This window comes from Zootoca vivipara, chromosome 4 (assembly GCF_963506605.1).
Source record: "Zootoca vivipara chromosome 4, rZooViv1.1, whole genome shotgun sequence".
In the NCBI taxonomy this organism is placed as follows: Eukaryota; Metazoa; Chordata; class Lepidosauria; order Squamata; family Lacertidae; genus Zootoca; species Zootoca vivipara.
Genome location: NC_083279.1, coordinates 34,663,237 through 34,685,107, shown reverse-complemented (window position 1 = coordinate 34,685,107; position 21,871 = coordinate 34,663,237). Strand labels below are relative to the sequence as shown.

The following is a 21,871-nucleotide window of genomic DNA, read 5'->3' as shown; positions in this document are numbered from 1 at the left end:
TCATATTTTACTCAATTACCCTAGCCTAGCCATTAATTGACTCTCTCATGTAAATTCTATGGAAGGCATAGCTGCCAAGTTATCCCTTTTTTACAGGGATTTTCCCTTATGCTGAATAGGCTTCCTCGCGAGAAAAGCGAAAACTTGGCAGCTATGATGGAAGGGGGAAAAAAGCTGGCTCAATATGCTGGATGTGTGGTATTGAGTAACCTGTGTGGGTCGTGCTTAGTTTTATATGGCAATGCAATTGTCTTGTATTGTTAGGACTTCTTCAGAGTATGCTGAAGTCAAGAAAATTAGTCTCAATAGGTTTATTAGAAGAGCTTATGTTTTAATGCATCAACACATTGGAAATTCGGGGCTTTGAAGGAAAGCTGTTGGCAGGCTCTTACCAATGCTTGCCAACTTTTTCTTTTTGCTGTTTCCTAGATGTTCCTTGAAATTGATCAGTATTTGGAAATCCTGGAACTTTGTCCTGATGCTGTTTACTGAACATTTTCCTTCTCAATAGACAATAGCTAGCTTTTTGTGTGTGCTCAAGGTATTTCAAATACATAATCATCTTGCAATCATAGAATCACAGAATTGTGGAATTGGAAGGTACCCCAAGGGTTATCTAATCTAGCTCCCTGCAATGCAGGAATCTTAACTAAACCATCCATGATAGATGACCAGTCAACCTCTACTTAAAAACCTCCAAGGACGGAGAGTCCACAACATCCTGAGGGAGACCGTTCGCACTGTCGAACAACTCTGACGGTCAGAAAGTTCTTCCTAATGTTTAGTCCAAATCTCCTGACTAAACACCAGAACAATCCTAAGTAAAGAACAATCTGCCGCTTTCAAAACCTTCCTAGTATGGGAGGCCTGGTTCCCCCACCACCACCTCTCGCCTTCTAAAGAAAGGTTACATTGGCTTCAGGCTGGCACACTCAAGGAGCCCAGTACAGTTGAAGGAGCATAGGTTTGTTGGATCCAGCAAACTCCAGAATGGAAACACTGGTGGATCTCTATCTTTGCCCAGATAGCTTTCATGAGAGTATTTGGAGCCTTCAGAATGACTGCTCCCTGCTGGTGTCCCTTTGCTTCTTCCCAGCTCCCCTCAGCGGGCATTTGGCATGGATAGGATTGCTCTGAAAGAAAATGGTCTTGTTTAGAAAAGGTGTTTTGCCAGGCAATATTGTGCTTTTCACTGCCCTGAGTCACAGTTCAAGAGAAGTCTGCCGTTGTGCTCAAGTGATCTCTGACCTTTCTTACTCAAAAATATTTTGTTTGACTAACTGCTCTAACTGAATCCAATGGCAGAAGCTGCGCTCTAGACAAGTAAATAAATATCTTTTTGAAGATGGGAATTCTCTCTTTGATGGGTATTGCAAAGAAACAAAATTAGTCCTGATCTTTGAGGTTCTGTTTTTTGTTTCATTTCGTTTATCACCTTTCACTTTGCCATGATTTACTAAGTAAATGTTGCAGTAAATCCATCCTGGTGCATTCCAAGGACAGATGGTGGACATAGTTTCTGGATTTATGATGATTTGTACGATCAAAGTATTTAGCTTCCATTTTCTAAACAAGAGCTTGAGATGCTTACTAGGAAGCAAAGGGTATTCAAATTCTGGACTTGTTGGATTAGATGAAAAAGCTCCAGATTCAAATGTTTCAGTTTCTCTTTCAAATCCAATGTTCTATTTTATGTTGAAGCTGGTTTTTATTATTATTATTATTATATTCAATAAATGTGAGCACACTGCAGTACCACAGAGTTGTTGTCAGATTTCTACATTAGTTTTCAGTTTTTCTTATTAAAATATTCTGACAGTTTGAATTCCGCCCCCACTGCACCCCCTGTATCAATGAGCTTAAAATTTATATTTCGGTACCTTGTCAAAATATTGAAGATATCAGCCAGGGTACTTCTGGAGCGAATACAGACTGACAGAATGAAATTTTGTCTTGATTAATCTTCTTTTTTAAAATTGTTCTTTGCTACATTTTTGCAACAAACTGTGGCCTAGTTCACACATAACACTAAACTGTGATTTAACATTATGAGGACAAGGTGTTGTTAGCGCCCCCGCCCCCCAATATGGGCACGAAGAGGCGCTAACAACATCTTGTCCACTTCCAATTTAGACTAATAGAAGCTTGTTTATAACATCTCAATTGGGGGTTTATATTAGCAAGGGCTGGTGAAAACTAGTCAGCTTCATAAACTATGGTTTGAAGTTGGGTTGCTTCCACCAGCCATAGTTAAGACTAACTGCAGTTTTTCTGGATCTGCATATCACAACAAGCTGCAGTTAGTCTAAAATGTAAACAAAAGCTTCCAAGTTCTGCTAGAGTAGAAGACAGTATAGCTGCCTTTGGTTAGCTGTGGCTTGGTCCTGTAATGCTAAACCATGCTTTTACCATTATGTGCAACAACAGTATCCATATACAAGACTTAGACTTGCTGCGGCTCATCCCTTTACCAGGAAAACAAGTGTGGATAAACTTTTTCAGCTTGAGGGCTGCATTCCATTCTAGGTGGTCACAGGCCAGAGTTTATGGACACATTCAAACCAGGCACAAACACTCAAGGAGGGCACAGAACACTTATGTACATTTTTAGATGTATGGTCCTTCTTTGGGATAGATAAGCACACATGTATTGTATTTTGTAAACTGTAAATTTGCTGTTATTTTTATTGATTATAATTTAGTAATGATTGATTGTAATGGTTGAGAGTGAATTTCTGTTAAATTATTATTTGCTGTTATTTTGAGAGTTAATTTAATTGTGTACTATTATATTCTAATGAATTATTGAATATTATTTTATTTGATATAAGTAGTTTATTTAACTTGTATTTCATTATTATCATTTACCTGTAGTGGATGGGATTGTTATAAGAATATACAGACCTTTGCTGTATATTCTGTTGTTTCTTCACCTATACACAAATTGTCTTCTGTATAGCATTTTCAATTCTACTGTTCTACAGCAGTGTTTCTCAACCAGTGTGCCTCCAGATGTTTTGGGACTACAACTCCCATCATTCCTGACCACTGGTCTTGCTAGCTAGGGATGATGGGAGTTGTAGTCCCAAAACATCTGGAGGCACACTGGTTGAGAAACACTTTTCTACAGTTCTATTATTATAGAAAGGTGGTATACAAATTAAAAGTGAAATGAAAATGAAATGAAACTCTGAAGCCACTATAATCCTGATTGAGGTTGCTGCTATTGGTTCCTCTTTTCCAGGATACCACAAAAGTATTTTCAATATTTCACTTTGCAATGGAGAGAAAGACTATTGTAGGGACACACGGTTGTATCCAGCAAAGCTGTCCTGTTGTTATACGGACTTTTGCCTGCAGAACGAGGCTTCCTCTCTTTGTATGTCCTCCCCCATTCTCCCCCTGAATTGCTACAGAGGGTTGAGGGAACCCTAGGACAGATTCTTTTGAGGGGAATAGGGAGGTGCATGAGGAGAGGGAGAGGAGAGGGCAAGGGAGCCTCACACAGGCAAAAATTATTACGCTAATGGGACAACTCTGTTGGACACAGCTCTATGGCACCACCATGGCATTTCCCTCAGCTGTAATGTGAGAGAGCCAGAATAGGTTTGTGCTGTCCTGCAAAAGCAGGCAGAAGAATCTGCACTCTCAGTCAGGACAGCAGTGGCTTCAGATGTGTGTTTATCCACCCCGAGGCAGAACTGCACAGCTAAAAATATAATGTACAAACTGAACCTTATTGACAGGTTAGCCTTTGGATATTTTTCTTGGTCTTTTTCTAACTACGGTCCGATTTACTCCGTTTGTCCATTGACAATTCTTTTTATCTTCATAGCTTAATAGGCTGCAGTTTGCATGCAGAGCACATGAAGTTTTAATTTGTTCCCTGTGATATTTCTGCAGTCTTTGTTTTTTTGTTTTAAAATAGGCATTTCCAATCCCCTTTTTTGGTCTTCTTTCATCCCCCCCCCCTTCTGTCCACATAAAATATTCATATCTCTTACATATTGCTTTACTTGCTTGTTACATGGTTATTTTCGTCTGCAGTCTGTCTCAAGAATCATGCCTATTAACTTATAAAATATAATTTCATAAGTGTTGCTTTTTGCTCGGGGTGAATATACGGCTGTTAAACATGAAGGAGGGTGGGCAGGAGGTGATGGACTCTCTCATTTGAAACTGCAGGTGGAGGAAATGAATATTTGCATCTTCCAATTCACCATGTTTTCTAAAGAAGTGGTACAGCCCAGCAACAGACACTTTTTTGCATGGGGCCTGACTGCTTGTCTGGGTTTAATTCTAGATTTCCATAGTGCATTATTGTACAACTCTGTTTAGAAAAGAGCATGCTTCCAACTAATTGTAACTAATTAATGTCATATAAATATTTCATCTTAATTAAGCTAGGAAAATGGTGGAAACAAGCAGTGGTATTTTCTGCTCCCTGATCTCAACTGTGTTTACATGGAAGCGAGTAATGGTTTGTTTCTTTTTGGAAGCTGATATTTATTTGGTTCTTTTACAAAAATGATAAGCAATATCACAGAATCACAGAATCATAGAGATGGAAGAGACCACAAGGGCCATCCAGTCCAACCCCCTGCCAAGCAGGAAACACCATCAAAGCATTCCTGACATATGCTTGTCAAGCCTCTGTTTAAAGACCTCCAAAGAAGGAGACTCCACCACACTCCTTGGTAGCAAATTCCACTGCCGAATAGCTCTTACTGTCAGGAAGTTCTTCCTAATGTTTAGGTGGAATCTTCTTTCTTGTAGTTTGAATCCATTGCTCCATGTCCACTTCTCTGGAGCAGCAGAAAACAACCTTTCTCCCTCCTCTATATGACATCCTTTTATATATTTGAACATGGCTATCATATCACCCCTTAACCTTCTCTTCTCCAGGCTAAACATGCCCAGCTCCCTAAGCCATTCCTCATAAGGCATTGCTTCCAGGCCTTTGACCATTTTGGTTGCCCTCTTCTGGACACGTTCCAGCTTGTCAGTATCCTTCTTGAACTGTGGTGCCCAGAACTGGACACAGTACTCCAGGTGAGGTCTGACCAGAGCAGAATACAGCGGTACTATTACTTCCCTTGATTTAGACGCTATACTCCTATTGATGCAGCCCAGAATTGCATTAGCTTTTTTAGCTGCTGCATCACACTGTTGACCCGTGTCTAGTTTGTGGTCTACCAAGACTCCTAGATCCTTTTCACATGTACTGCTCTCAAGCTGCTCTCAGCATTCCTTTTTTGTAAAAAAATAAAAATAAAATACACACCTGTGCTTATTTACAATGTTGCAAAAATTTTGGAAGGGTATGCTTGCGCATTACTTCAAGATGAAGTGCTTCCTGTGAATTTGGGGCACATTTTATTTTTTGATTGATTTAACATTTATACACTGCCTTCGTTCTGTAATGGAACCCAAGGCAGAGTATCTGAAGGTGCTTTCGATGGTTGTCAGCCACGCAGACAATGACCAGACCCAGACCCTTCGCTTCAGCAGGGTGTTAACTTCACATACCCTCAGACCTTGATATCATATAGAATGCAATGGATCGTGTCAGGATAAAGTCTGTAGGCTGGGACTCTTTGGGCTCTGCCCCCTTTAAATGCCTTAGCCCCATCTGTACCCTTTGAACAGAGATGCTGGCAAAGCTTGCCTTTCTTGGGCATCAGCTTTGGAGTCTTAGGCCCAAGCATTGCTGAAGTTAAACAGGTCTAGTCTGGTCAATGCCTGGATGAAAGACTGCCTGGGAACCATACAGGCAACCCCCAGAGGATTCCAGGTTGGAAGAAAGGTAGGCTACAAAATGTACTAAATAAATAAATGTACATGCAGAATGGTGTTGTGATTCCCCAACCTGGAGTACTGTGTCTAGTTCTGCACATCACAGCTTAAGAAGGATGTTGACAAGCTGGAGCGTATGCCGAGGATGGCGACCAAAATGATAAACAGTCTGGAAACCATGCCTTATGAGGAATGGTTGAAGGAGTTAGGGATGTTTATCCTGGAGAAGACAAGACTGAAAGACAAGCTTGTTTTGTTTCCTGCTGCTCCAGAGGGCAGGACCCGAACCAATGGATTCCAATGACAAGAAAGGAGATTCCAAGTAAACATTAGGATGGTAAGAGGGTAAGAGCTGGACTATCTCGGAAGGTGGTGGAGTCTCCCGCATTGGAGGTTTTTAAACAGAAGCTGGATGGCCATTTGCTCGCGAGGAAGCCTATTCAGCATAAGGGAATTTCCCTTAAAAAAAGGGATAACTTGGCAGCTATGCATTTGCCAGGGATTCCTACACTCATCACCATTGCATTTGACTTTATTTATGCTGGTGAGACTTGGAGAGTCATGATATGGTTGAGCACCCACGCTTGCCTAATGTTGTTAGCGTCATTCCAGACAATTAATCTTGAAAACACAATGCAGCCCAAAATGATTAATTTCTGCATTTGTTTTATATTACTTTTGAATTGGGAAAAAAATGTGCAGAAGACAGTGCGGTAAGTGGATCACATCGGGAAAATTCTATATTTTTTAAAGCTTATTATTCTAGTGGATTTTGGTAATACAAGCAGCAGCTTTCGCTACAGGAAATATAAAGATATACTTAATTAGATTTACATATCTTTTGTAGACTACTATATTCTCTGAGCTAATGGTATCTGGAGACTTAGAGAGAAGCACAAACCAAATGCTGCATCTCTCCCCCCCCCTTCCTCCCCAGTTTATATTTTTTGCCTTAATCCAAGTTTCTTTGCTGGTAATTTGAACTCACATGAATCAGAATAGGGAATGCCAACCTTTTCATCCATCTTTTTAATCTAATGAAAAAGTACACCTGCACCAATTTTTTTTTCTATTGTAAGTTTATGTTGAGAAACATATATGGGAATAGGGCAGTATACAAATTTAATTAGTTAATTAATAACAATAGTAATATTAATATAGTAATAGTAATAATAATATAGATGCTCCAACAACCTAATACTGCACATTCCTAATTCTGGAATATGCAATGACTTCATGGAGACCTGCAATACTTTTGCTCAGACATTTCAGGAAATTTTCACATTTTTAAAAAACGAATGTGTTGTTTTTGAACTTTCTGTTATTTTTAGTTTATCTGATCCACCCCCACAAAATACTCAATTTCAAGCTCTTTCTGGCCATCCATCCAATTTTTGTTCTAAGCTAAGGTAGCTGATCGTGTGGCTTAATGAAGGCCACTCTGTGTCTCTCCCTCTTATCCGAATATATCCTGATGTGAAATGCAAGATGCTTTGTCATCACACAAATGACTTTTCTCACGGCCACGCAACACAATCTTGGAGGGTGGGAATTGAAATATGACAGCATTAACATCATGTGCTTTGTATTGGTAATCGTTATCAGTAGGAAGAGAGAGGTACTTCTGGTGGCTGCCCAAAGTCTACTTCCAGCCTGCGACTTCATTTTATTTGCTGAGATCCAACTAATGTTGACTATATATTGCCTGCTTTTCATTCTTATGAATGAACAGACAGTACCTGCACACAAGGACATTTCACTATTGACACAGCTGAAAAGGTTAGATGCTCTATGCTGCAATGAAAATGTGAATCGAGCCTCAAATCTACCGTAGATCAGCCTTGTCAATCTGGAACCATAAAGATAACATTCTCATCAACCACAGAATTAATGGCCACTGCATGTGGAGGGCACCATACTGGAGAAGGCTGATCTAGTTGGTATCTAAAATGCAGAAACCCTAAGCCAGGCACCCCCAAACTGCGGCCCTCCAGATGTTTTGGCCCACAACTCCTATGATCCCTAGCTAACAGGACCAGTGGTCAGGAATGATGGGAATTGTAGTCCAAAACATCTGGAGGGCCTAGGTTTGGAGATGCCTACCCTAAGCTGCCTTGCATAGATCAATACATGAAGATAGAAGTGAACCTCGTCTTCAAATAAGTCTCACTAAGCTCACTAGGACTTGCTTCTGAGTAAACATGCTTTTAGTGTCTCACTGCACTTCCAGTTATGCAATATTTAGTAGCAAGTGGGATCAGTTTTAATTGATTCTTCCAACTCAGCATGTTTGATTTCTTTATTAGATGAAGGTTCCTATCTTTCTAGATAGTTGTTAGAAACCCTTATGTTACCATATTATCGTTTTGTTTTCATACTGACAGAGACTTGAACTTTTGTGTCTTCCAGTTAATCTAAATAAGAAAACATTCTTTTTTTAATTCAAAGAAACATTATTATGAAAATAGGGCCATGGGTGAGAAGCCACATCTCTCTATAGATGTGACATTCAGCACCCTAATATATATCTTTACTTGGAAGTAAGTCCCATTGTTATCAGTGGGGCTTACTTCCAGGAAATTTTATATGTGATTGCAGCTTTAGTTAAATGTTTAAAAGGAATTGAATGACCAGCTGAATTACTGGAGTAGCTAGGGATTGTAAGCATTTTAGCCAGCACCAATGGTTCTGAAATATTTTGGGGAATGACTGCAAGTATTTACATATTTTTTTTGTTTAAGATACTTGCTTGAATAACCAGCTAAGTGTTTGGAGGTATGAGTAATAACTGGTTTAGTCTTGCAGTAGAATATGAAAGTAAATTGTCAGAGTGAATTTTAAAGATAGATAATAAAGTTACAGTTAGAGAAGTTGGAAAAAAATGTAACACTTTGTTAAATTGTATTTCAAAGCACCTCTGACAAGAGCCTCAAAGGTATTAATGCAAGTCTCCAATTATTTTTGGAAGCTGAACTTAATTGTATCTTTTAAAGATTAAAAATGTCCTGATGGTTCTAAGCCTTATGTTACACATCAGAGTGGAAAAATCTTTCACAATCCTTTCTAAACTTTCTTTTCAGAGCGAAAATGAATCACCTCCACTTGTTCTTTGCAGCTTGTGGGTTTCCAGAGATATACCACTTGGGGGCAGCATTTGCTCTTTCCAGGCATGGCAAGAAATTACAGTACTGGATGTTGTGAAGGCCTTTGCAGGAGCTTCTTCAGGATCTGCAACTGCTACTGTTCTTTTAACGGTGCCAGAAAATATAGAGGTAATTGAAAAAGAACATGCAAATCTTTAAAAGATAGCTTAAATCTACTCATTTGGGATGCTATCAACTGAAATCATAATAATATGACCAGTATCTTGTGCAGCTATAGTGCAGCTACGTATTGCTAGCATATTCCAGATTAAACATTTTGGAGCAGAAATAGATTTATGAAACATACTCTTATCTTTTACTGTCACCCTTTTGCCCATATTGTGTGTTGCAAGATTATATGTGGGGAAATGGGCAGTGATGGTGAATAATTTTTTTTGACCTATAAAATTATTTTTCTAATTCTTGCTCTGTTACTTTGTAGTACCAGTAAGTATTTGTGACGATCGGACATGTAGTTACAAATGACAGTCTCTCTCTCTCTCTCTCTCTCTCTCTCTCTCTCTCTCTCTCTCTCTCTCTCCCACCCCCTTTTAGCATGTTTAATTTTGTGTCAAAGGCAAAATAGGCTGACATAGCTAGTGCAGGCACAATCTGTCTGTAAAAATAATGAAAACATTCTTAGTAATTAGTAATTGTAATTGCTTATTCCTGGTAATTAATGATTTGTCGTTTTCAGTTTCCTTAATTGGTAGCTAGAGATAACTAAGAAAGCAAAGCTATCTATGACCCACCTATATATCTATATATAAAAATGTAAATGTAAATTGGGCATGTGGGTTAGTATCTAATTTTCTCCAAAACCACTTCACCGATTACCTTCAAATTTTGACACAACGTCCCAAGCTACTGTCCGAAGGCTCTTATAAAGTTTGCTAAGACAGATGTCACACCTGTGGCAGGTAAAACCCCCAAAACCCGTGTTTCAAAACAAACCCCTCAGACGAAAATGCATGCTGGGAAAAGAACTAGGTTGCAAACCAGCGCCCTCTAGTGGCGGCTACACTGGTACTGCACCTATAAAACCTTCTCTCTCAAAAGCACCTTGGCTCCCGTTTACATACTAGGCTGAAGCCTTTACACACTAGGCCGAATGGAGGTACTGACTCACCTGGGTGGGGGTTTGGGGGAGGAGGGGATGGGATAGGTCAGGACACGGTGGGACCACTCACAGGGATGAACTGGGGGGAGAGAAGGGGGCGTGATACGTCATGGGTCGGCACAGAGTGGGGGGGATCACAGCGTTACGCCTGTGTAAACAGAACACGCGTAAAATAGGGGGACTCTGAAGGTGAGGGGAGTCTGAAGGGGGACTCTGAGCCTCCATTTAACAGTCTGAGCCACAGCAACGCGTGGCAGTGGCAGGGCCAGCTAGTGTGTGTGTGTGTGTGTGTGTGTGTGTGTGTTCGAAAGATCTCAGGGTGAATCACAGATCTTCACAGTGGTGTCAAGGTACTCATAGAAGCCAGGAAGATTAGAAGTAGGAATGTGCAAAACCTCTCACTTCGTTTCTGCAGATTCTTCTCATTTTCTGCCCCACAACTTCGCAAATACTTGGAAGCCAGCAGGGGTGGAGAGCCTGTGGCCCATCCGATATTGTTGGATTGTGGTTCTTCTTGGGTCTTGTGAGGGACGAGGGATACAGGGAAGTCCCTCCCATCTTAAGTTCCAGCCCATCCCCAAGCGCGGGAGAGAGTAAGGAGAGCTCTGCCTCCAGCGGAGAGTCAGGAAGTGGTGTCCGAGGCTCAGGCAAGGTTGTGGAGCCCAGGCCGCAGGTGGGACAGGAAGTTGGACGCACAGGGGGGAGGCCAATTCCCCCAACTCCCGAATTGCGACGCAAACGTAGGGGGAAGAGGTTGGGTCTGCCAAAGCTGTGGTGCTGGAAGAAAACGCGCCAATCGCCATTCGGGAGTTCAGACACCTCACCTTAAGGATGCATTTTTACTGCTCTGAACACTGTAAATAATCAGCACTTAATAAAAACCTTAAAAGACCATGCTGGAGTCGTTACTCTAGAGTAGCCATACCAGGCCCTCTGACAGCAACTCCCGAATCTTTTTTTGGCTACTTTGGAGTGCAGCGATGAGCGCTCAAGAGGCTGAGCATTGGAGGCTGGAGGCCGAAGCAGCGAAGCAGGAGCTGCAGAACCTCACAGCGCACGCACAGCAGCAATTGCATGCCGCTCAGGAGGAAGCGCGAGGGGCGCAGGAGGAGCTGAACAAGCTGGTGGACCAGGTGAGGACAAAAGAGGAGACTGAGAAACAGCTAAGGGTGATGGTTTTGGACCTACAGAAAAAGTTGGAAGAGGAGAAAGCCGCTAGAGGTGGGGGGGTGCCCCAGCCGCAGCTAGTCCAAGTGAGAAGGGGACAGAGCCTAGTCACCAAGTTTAGCGGCGACCCTAGGGAGTACCTGATAGCATGGGAGGACACTCCGCCGTCCCACAATGAGTGGATACCGGCCACAGAAGTACCTGAGGAATTTTTAGTGGAAGAGTTCCACGCCCTGTTCCCCCACAGGCCCAAGCCCTGGCACATGGAAAGGGAGGGAGAGGGGGAGGGGCAGGAGGAAGGGATAGCAGGCAGCAGCTCTCCATGGAGATGGGAAGCGGAATTTGAGGACACGGAAGAAGAGGTGTGGGTTTCACCGAGGTCAACGACGTCAGAGGCAGGAGAGGACTGGCAGAACATTTTTACTCCCACCAGCTCTGACGCCACTGACTTCTTGGGATTCCCGTCTTCTCAGGGGGAAGGAGAAAGATCGCAGGATTGGGGGGAAATTTTTACACCCACAGGCTCGGATGCCACAGACTTCTTGGGGTTTCACTCGTCCCCAGCAAGCGGAGAGCCACTAGGAAGGGGGGGAGAGGAGCCTGGGAGGGGGATGGATGTGAGGGACGAGGGATACAGGGAAGTCCCTCCCATCTTAAGTTCCAGCCCATCCCCAAGCGCGGGAGAGAGTAAGGAGAGCTCTGCCTCCAGCGGAGAGTCAGGAAGTGGTGTCCGAGGCTCAGGCAAGGTTGTGGAGCCCAGGCCGCAGGTGGGACAGGAAGTTGGACGCACAGGGGGGAGGCCAATTCCCCCAACTCCCGAATTGCGACGCAAACGTAGGGGGAAGAGGTTGGGTCTGCCAAAGCTGTGGTGCTGGAAGAAAACGCGCCAATCGCCATTCGGGAGTTCAGACACCTCACCTTAAGGATGCATTTTTACTGCTCTGAACACTGTAAATAATCAGCACTTAATAAAAACCTTAAAAGACCATGCTGGAGTCGTTACTCTAGAGTAGCCATACCAGGCCCTCTGACAGGTCTGATGGGAGATGTAGTCCAACCACATCTTTAGAGCCTAAGCTGCCACACTGCTGCTCTGGTGTGAGCCCACAGCTGGTCCTGCAAAATGATCGAGATGATGGAGAGCAATCCACCGGCTACTGTATGAATGACGCAAGTGATCATAGCTAGCCAGTCATCCAACTGCTCGCTTGCACACTGTAGTGTTCCATTGACCGCCACACAACGGTTAGAGTAAAGGCAGATATTTTCCTCCTCGCTCTAATTCTCAGTAGTAAAGCTGCTTAACAAGCTGCCTCTTGTGTAGATCTTTCCCTTAAGGAACTGCGGGAAATTGTGTTTAGGCATGCCAGCGTGGACTCTGCCTGATAAGCTCAATGGGACGCACATCTAAAGGAACATTTCGATTCACATCCTGATAATGCGTCTTTTCAGTGTAAATCTACCCTAACAATCCACCAACCCCTGCAACAGAATGTAAATCTGAATGAATTTGACATGAAGTGGGTTCATGATAATTATCTGCACTAGCAGAACTTCAGTATCTGCTTCAGAAATCAGAACTGCTAAAGACAGCATCTATAATTAGAAGTGTATTTTTTATTTTTAAAAAACAGCAAGTCAGTGAATTTATGGAACGTGCTGCTTGTAGTACATGCTAACAATTTTTTGTGACTCTGCAGTTCAAGGCAAATGCCATTTTCTTTAAATAGCAGTACAATGAAGTTTCTTCTCTTCCCCTTACAGTTATCTCAATGCTACTGCTGCTAGTTCTCACTGAAGCCCAACAGCAGTTTATATCTGATCAGGAGTCATCTGTTGAACCTGCCATTTGATCTAAAAAAACACACTACCACCCTTGGTTCTCTGTATCATATTTTCCCCAGGCCATTGGCAGTACCCTTGGTCACACCCTTTCAAAGGCTTTTGCAAGTGGAGGGAAATCACTGCTGTTTAACTAATTTTCTCTTAAATTCCCACTGCTGTGGGTATTGCCCATATGCTACCTGCAGCTGTTTAAGCTGTTTTTGCATTCTAATGAGCATTCATCTTAGTAAATTACAACTCCTAGTCTGTGGCATTAAAAATAACTGAAAATTGTCACCCACAGCTTTCTGTGATTTAAATCTGCATGATTCTTTCAGTCTATTCAATGATGTTCTTTGCTTGTGAAGGATCTGATAAGAGTTTCCCATTCAGTACATGGTCTTTTGGCTGACTAAAATTTCAGGTGTCACTAAACATTTTATTAAAACAAAGGTAGTGATTTGTAGGTAAGCAGAAATGAAATTGTGTGTGTTTTTAGATTAATTTGATCATGATAGGTCTAAGAAATGTGGATTCAATGGTAATAAAAACAAATACAAAAACTGCCTAATCTTTCCCACTCAACTAGCTTATTATGCTTATTATGGCACAAAATGTTTTTATTTCAGAAATATGTTTTGTAGGGTTTGTAAGAAATGAATATTAAAATAGAAAAATAGCATTGTACATAACTTTTTTTTGTGGTGGGGACGACGGCGACTTTTTCAGGAGTGTGCCAAAAATACCTATGAATTTGCAGATCCTAGAAAACTATACTTTACTAACACCAAGCTATGACAAAACTTAGGTACGCCTTTCTTTTTACAGATATCACCTTAAATTTGGTTTCATGTAAAGCCCCAGAGAAATGCTGCTGCGAGGATTCTGTGTGGATGGCGTCTTGTAATAACTGTGGAGAAACAGCACTTTCCATCCTTCCTAAATTATTTAGATGGTGTTTAATTATTAAGGCTGACTAATGTTTATCATTCTATTTTTCTGTAGGGGCTGCATTGATTCAATTCTTCCTCCTAATGCTCATGAGATAGCAGAAAATCGGCTCTTTGTATCAGTCACTAGTGCTAAAAATGGGGAAAAATCATTTGCTTTCGGATTTTGCCTCCAGGGAGGATCTTGTTAAGGTAGGAGAGCTGCAGATCACGTCTATAAATGGAAATGTATGACTGTCTCCAGGGTCTATGTGTTTGGTTTTTTATTAACTGTGTCCTGAGAACTCGTCATTCAGTTCAGTTGAGTAACTACGTTGCTTCAAGAAGGACTGCTGACCTGTTTAAAGTAAGACCCACGTGATCTAATGCTTCTGCAATGCTCACAATTGGCCCTATTTTATCCCTTTAAAAATAATGATTCCCCCTGTGATTTTTTTAAGTGTGTAAAAGAACTGGTTCTTATGTCAGAACAAAATGCTAACAAAAGGCCCAGACAGGGCTTGATAACCATTCCAAAAAAGAAGAGACATCTATATGCATCACAATGTTCATCCAGCTCGTTGGACGTCCCTATTTTCATCAAAGAAATGTTAGAGGGCATGCAATAGGATGTCCTCACTGCTATTTTTCTAGAAAAAGAGGTTCTGGAACTCACCACGAACGTCTCCCTCTTTCTCTTAGAATGGCAACGGCACCTACCTGAGAGGTGCCAGAACTGAGTTCTGGCGATTTCCCACTGAAAAAAAAGCCCCAGGTTTCCCTATTTTTGCTGGACAAATGCTGAAGGGAATGGAATAGGATGCTCCTATTATCACTGGACAAATGTTGGAGGGTATTAAAAAAATTGTCCAGTAGCACCTTAGAGACCAACTAAATTTGTGCTGGTTAAATGCTTTTGTGTGCTTGCACACTTCTTCAGATACATTGAAACAGAAGTCACCAGACCCTTATATGCGTCAGACCAACACGGCTACCTACCTGAATCATTGGAGGGTATGTTCTTCTTCCTGATTTAGTTAGGAAAAGTATATAGACTACTTAATCAGAAGAAATGCCCCTTTAGATACAGCATAACTTTTGACACCGCTGTAGCTAACCTGCCCTGCTAATCTTCAGATACGAATGGTATTTTTAAAGTGGGATTTTGTCGCAATGGTCCTCTGCAAGGCTGGAATGTTCTGCTGAATGATGGTTTAGCGGGTGAGAAAGACAGTCCTTTATTCATTTACCCATCCGCTTATACTTTGTGTGGTTGATGAAGCAACACCGGGCCCTTTAAAATGAATGAGCGCAGCATAGTTACATAGATTTAGATACCTGAATTTACTTGCAGGTGTATATTCCATTAAGCTTAGTCTTCATGCTTCATGTACCTCTTTTAAGTGGATTTTAACTACACCCTATTTCACAATATCGCTCCTGCTTGTAATATATGTGTGTGGATTACGAGAAATAATGTCTCAAAATCCAATAGCCTATGAATTATTAAGGAGTACGTTTGAGGGTCTGGTGCAGCAAGAGAAAGCAGCGTAAATGTTATTTCTGGGGTGGATGAGAGAGCATCTTAAATGGAGGGTTAATCTATCCGTGCTACTGTTGCAGCCACAGATAGGGAGTTTTGAAACACCCCAGGCTGCTTTCCCCTTCTTGGGGGGTCATCTTGCCTAGCTTCAGCTGGCCCATTAATGCTCACTATCCCTTCCTGAAGACTTTTGAAACTTCTCCTCCTGCAGCTTTGGATCTTTAAACCTGCAGGAGGACTCTTTTCTCTTTCCGCTCTGGAAGTTTTGTCCTTGATCACATGGACGTCAAGAAGCCACAGATTGTGAACAAAGAGAAGAGGCATTGGGGAGTTGTTAAGCAATTCTGATGTAGGAGATTCTGCCACTCAGCTTAGCTTACTGTGATGTGTGTGGGATAGACTGTTGCCTGTCTTGCTTATATACTGCTCCACTTAAGGCTATCTATTGAACTTTAAAGTCATAATAGCAATAAAATAAATATAAATATGGCCACCATCTCTGGGCTCCGACCTCTGGATTTGGACCTGTCTGTCAGTTCTAATTTTTGGCCGCCTAGGAAGTCAGTTATCTTGCTAAACTCATTATGCTTTATTGGCACTGTTGGCAACCAAATCATAAAAAGCCCTTGTTACGCTCTGATGGCTTCCAGTGAATCATTCACACAGCTTGCAGCACTCAAGAGGTAATAAACACTTTCAGGGGCACCTTAAGAAGGGCGTTGAGAGAATGGAGAAGAGAAAGTGGGATAAAGAAGCAAGGCGTTCTTCACAAAAAAAAGGTTCATTTGGAAGTGCAGCAAAATCTTGTATCTGATTAGCATCTCCAAAGGGAAATTTTGAAGTTTAGTAACAGCAGATTCATGCAATTTCAAATAAATGGTTGACTGCCATGGCATGCTCTTGGATGATAGACCAACAGAAGACAAACACAGGTAGAATAATGAGACAGAGGTTGGTGGAATCTATCTGGATGGTTCCCTCCCCCCTGCCCCTCTGCTTTATTGTTTTGTTCCTGGCATGTGTGCAGGTATTTCTCTGCCTGGAGATGCACATTTCTTTAGAAGATCCTGGAAATGTGCAATAACGAATGTTATCATTCTCAGTTATCATGCTGTGCTTTTTCTGGTGGGGGAGAGAAACAGCATGGAATATCTATTTCAATTATTCCCATTTTTTTCTTTCACATTTTCTTTAAACACAGATATTGTGCAAGAGTGATATCTTCTTCTTCTTCTTCTTCTTCTTCTTCTTCTTCTTCTTCTTCTTCTTCTTCTTCTTCTTCTTTTCTTCTTCTTCTTCTGCAATCACTTGTAGCTGAGTAAGATTGTCTTCCATAAACCATAGCTGCCAAGTTTTCCCTTTTCTCGCGAGGAAGCCTATTCAGCATAAGGGAAAATCCCTTTTAAAAAGGGATAACTTGGCAGCTATGCATAAACACGGTTTTAACAATGGGTCTGTAAGTGACTGTGGAGGCCAATTCTGGATCCACATGTCCTTCCACAGTGGGGACATTGGTTTCCAGGCAGGAGTTGATCACGGTGTGGACTTGCCAAGTGTGCCTTCCTCTTAGCACATTTCTCCCTTGCGTCCTGAGATCGAGTGTCTTCAAAGCCCATGACACCTTTGGTAAAGGCTGTTCTCCAACTGTAGTGCTTGCAGGCCAGTGTTTCCCAGTTGTCAGTGTTTATACTACATTTTTTAAAGATTTGCCTTGAGACAGATATATATATATATATATATATATATATATATATATATATATATATATGATTAAGGTTTGCATAAGAGGGATGGATGGGTCTTCACAAGACCTCTGTTTCAAAATATTCTTTGAGCCCAATGCATGTATTTTGATTGGTGTGTTAGGTAATCCCTCACTTCTACTATGTGAAGCTCTTAAGAGCACAGCTCCTTCTAACTGGATTTCTGAAATTAGAGCATGCCTTAGCAAGTTGCCATTGGTAGAAATAGACATGTTTGTATTGTTTGGGCTACAAGAAACAAAATGGCTGCAGGGAATTTGGGTGGAAGTAGGAGTGTAGTATGAAACACCACCCACCGGAAACATCACTGTACAAAGACAATGTGCTAATGAGCTAACACCCCAACACTGACTTTTCTGCAATAAGGGAAATCTGCATGTTTTTAAATGTTTATGCTGGCATTTTGATGTTGTGGTGTTGTCACTGCAAAAAACAAGAGGCAATACCAGTTCTACCTTATTATTATTGTTTTATTTATTAGATTTGTATACAAAAAAAGCTTGCATACTTGAGGCAGTACTGATTCTACCATGAACTTCCATCTGGAAGCCCCTTCAGTCACTCTAATGCTGGCACAAGGAAGATGCAAGGCTTTAGCAAATTGGAGGAAACTTGGTCATGACTTGGCGTGTGGTGTTCTGAACTGTCTATATACATAGAATTGAAGTCCAAAAATCCAAACGGTACCTAAAGCCACGAGCTGGATCCAAAAAGATCAAGAGTTTGGGCAGAAAACAATGTCTTCATCTTTGAAATATTGTTGCTATATTTGCACTCTGTATGTTCATGGCATTACAAATTTGATGTTAATTTGAAGCCAAGACGTTGCACTCACTCAGAACAACACCAGTGATTAAGGGCCGACTTTCTCTTATTAGGAACAGACTGTTCTGATTAGAAATAACAGTGACAATTAAAAAACCTAAGAGTCTAGTTATATTATAATGAAGGTTTGCCAGCATGGTACCTATGATGCTACTAATCTTCAGAGTCCCTGCCCACCTCACTGCTCCTTTTGTTATTAGGTGGCAAGGATGGTTAGGATTTTTTTGATCCCCCATTTGAAAAGTAGGCTACATAGAGCTGAAAGAGACACTCAGAAGAATGATTATGTTTCCTACTTCCTGTTTCAACTCAGTGTGCTTTTCAAGGCTCAGACTGGGACCTGAGCTGCTAAATTGACAGCAGAGAGTGGGGGAGGGGGCAATCTGAGATGCTGTAGGAAGGGAAATGGTGTGACTGCGGGGAGGAAGGAAGAGGAAAGAATGACCCCACCAGTCAAGAGAATGGAATACCAGATAGATGAGAGAGAGAGAGAGAGAGAAAGAGAGAGAGAGAGAGAGAGAGAGAGAGAGAGAGAGAGAGAGAGAGAGAGAGAGAGAGATTAAATCAATTAAAATGTGTGGGTTGGTTTTTTGTCTTCGTTTTTGAAATTGCATCTTTTTGCACAGATTTCACCTGCTCATCCATCCTCAAATCACAAATCACATCTTGCCCCCATTGACATTACTTTAATAAGTGTAGAACTGGTGCTTTCTACCAGTGCCATAGTGTAAAAACATGAATGTGAGACATGGACCATTATAAATGAGAATTTTTACATAGGACCTCCTGAAAACAGTCATCAGGTTATAGTTCACCTCTGTGTCCACATTTGTATTCCATGATTTCTTGATAGTTTTGTTGTCCTCCTGTGTAAAAAATCATGATATATGAAGATCAGTGTGGGTTTTTTTGGTGCTGACAAGAAGCAAACCTGTGACATTTTCTTGTACTGTGTACCAGTGTAAGCTTTGATTTGATGGTAGGGAACTCTTTCTAAATTCATGCAAATTTAAGAGGATCCATTTTAATCCACCAGACCCAGCTTTTACCAAGATTCCATGGTCAAGCAAATTGTGTGTTGCAAGGTGGGGGTGGGACTGAAGGAAGGGGAAGTGGCCAGGGAGAGGGGTGTAAGAACCAACCAGAGGTTATTGTTCTCATGGCATGCTCTTAAACATTACAAAAACATTACAAATCTTCCCATGGGCCCCCGAAGGTTAGAAATTCAGGTCGAGATTCGTTTACAGTCATGACACTTGCTGGGGGATACTGATCGATTCATTCATGAGCAGGCAAATGAGACTGTTCTGCTTTGGTGATCACTCATTGTCAGGGATCAGGCTGGGTAGTACTACTCTGAGGAGGAGTGGGGGGAGCCCCTCTCTCTCCCTGCTCAGAACCAGGATCCTGGAGCTCCACTTGAGCAGGAGAGTAGTACTGACCTGGTCACAGTTCGGAAGATGGGAGTTGGACAGACTCGGGAGGCGAACAACAACAAGAGGCAGAACAGGAGGAGAGAGAGTTAGCTGAATCTCCCTCACTGGGAGGTATACAGCCTCTTAGTCCCTCTTAGCCTCTTAGCCTCTTAGCTGGAAGTGACTAGAGGGATGTGGGAGGCAGTGGCAGAACATATGCCCTTCCATGAACATGGCCATAATGGTGTGTCCATAAGTGCTTCCAAGCTTCTATGGTTGGATAAGGGCAGTTGTAAATTCACAGCCCTTGGTCGTCTAATTTTAGGGTTGCTGGGTTATTATTATTTTTTAATGATAACCAGCATCCGTAGTATACAATCCTTAAAGTTGAAACCATCTCCATCTTTCTGGATGGCCTGATTTAACTGCCATGCTTTACTATGGCCACCCACTTTACTTTTAGAGGGAAATATGTGATAAAGCCCATTTGCCATGACTTGAGCTACTTGGAAGAAGGACCAGATAAATGATAATAAAACAGTAAGTGTTGGATACCACTCTTCAAGAAAACTTACTATAGTTAATGATATGTTACCTCAAAGGAAAACTAGCACAGACAAAAGAAATGGTCTTTTTCTTGGTTTGGCCTTAGAGAACTTCTCAAGACTCTACGAGGCTCTTTTCCCACCAAGCCAGGAGAAGATGGAATCGCTATACCAGGCAGGATATGATGATGCCATACATTTTTTTTACTGAAGGAAAATTGGTTTGAATAGATTATGTGTGTCGGAAATTAATGAAGTCTGATGGCTGTCAGAGCAAAGCTACAAACACTCCAACAGAGCCCAAGGGATTGTTGTCACAATTTCTGTTTATCTAAAATGAATGCCATAGGAATTGCATCTGTCGCTGTCAAACAAGTGTTTATATATAGGTGTATTGGATGGAATTTGTAAACAGGTTTAGATGTAATGGAATTGTGCTTGCATAGTAAGAGAATCTGTTTAATAGGGCAGTAAGAAAGAAAGACAATCAAAGGGTTTTAATTTTTCTTGCCATGGAAATGCTCAAAAATGATTTGCTGACATTAATTAGATTTTAAATATATGTTCAGTTTGTGGCTGGAAAATATACACTTTCTACACAGAGTTGCAAACTCACGTTCTTTGCAAGTAATCCTGTTTGTGTGCCCATTAATTGACTTAATCATTTTCGTTTTTATTGTTTTTTCCCCTGTGTACTCTGAAGCATGAACTCTAATTATAAAGAGGCAGTGGGATACAAAACAGCTTAATTGCATATCTTTTAATTGTTATGCATATGGATTTTGCTATTAGTACATCTTGTTCTTCAAATGAACTGCATAACTTTCCACATTTGGATTTGCGTAGTGCAGTGCTTCAAATGACTAATTCTTGCTTTCTGGCACGTATAATTCTTTGCAGAAAAAAGGTGGCAGTTAAATTTATTTATATTTGCTGACAAAGTTCCCCCAAAGGAGGGAATTTGCCCAAATTGAAGTAGGAGTCATGCAGGGCTTAAGTTTCCAGTGCAATTGTGCTCCCAGTATAATGTCAGAGAAGACCTGGCTTCCTGTGGTTTGCAGGGAGGGAGCCAATCAGCCTTCTTGGTTGGGTGAGACTGCCATTTTTTGACCCAGGTAGTCCTCAGGACCTGTCTCAGTGTATTCATTGCTTCTGACCATCACATCTTTGGGGCACAACAGGAATGATTTTGCTCAGATTATGTAATTTATTGGATTATGAATACTTTGAATAAATTCTTACTTCATTGCAAATTTCTCATGTCAATAATTCAGCTATTTCCAATAGCTGATTTGAACTTAAAGAACTCAATATAAAGATGCTCTGTGTACACACATAGGAGAATAATCTGATCCAATGAGTAGAGCTGTGGACTGTTTTTCACTTTACATTGTAGCTTGGGTCCAGGGTTGTTCACACACACACACACACACGAGAGAGAGAGAGAGAGAGAGAGAGAGAGAGAGATTTCTTTTATAAATATGTATGTTCATTTCTGCCACAATTAGGCATTTTGGGAATGAAAGAAATGGGATGTACTTTAGGAACATTTGATGCCTTTCATCTCCCTGTTGTTTGCTCTGCTTCTCTTGAATGCTGGTTTAACCAGGAGAATTTCTAAAATTAATTCTAGAGTTGATGCATGCATTTTTAAATCTTTTTTATTTGCTTAAGCTTCACCTCATTCTTCCTGATCAAAGTTCTTTGGGGTGGTGCTTTACTCAAGTTGTCATGTCTTATCATCAGATTTGGTGCAGTGTTTTAATCATGCATGCAGGGGAACATGCACAAAAAAAAAATA

The 21,871-nt window shown here is 41.3% G+C and overlaps 1 protein-coding gene across 1 annotated transcript; it reads left to right on the top strand.

The window, feature by feature from the left end:
• The first annotated feature begins 8,876 nt into the window (after nt 1–8,876).
• On the top strand, nt 8,877–20,351 carry PNPLA4 (patatin like phospholipase domain containing 4). The gene is given in 9 exon segments (XM_035116696.2): nt 8,877–8,982; nt 8,985–9,068; nt 13,780–13,831; nt 13,834–13,858; nt 14,056–14,140; nt 14,142–14,192; nt 18,737–18,837; nt 20,128–20,269; nt 20,272–20,351. Coding segments are annotated over 9 exon segments (669 nt in total). The 5' UTR covers nt 8,877–8,883; the 3' UTR covers nt 20,302–20,351.
• The last annotated feature ends 1,520 nt before the right edge of the window (nt 20,352–21,871 follow it).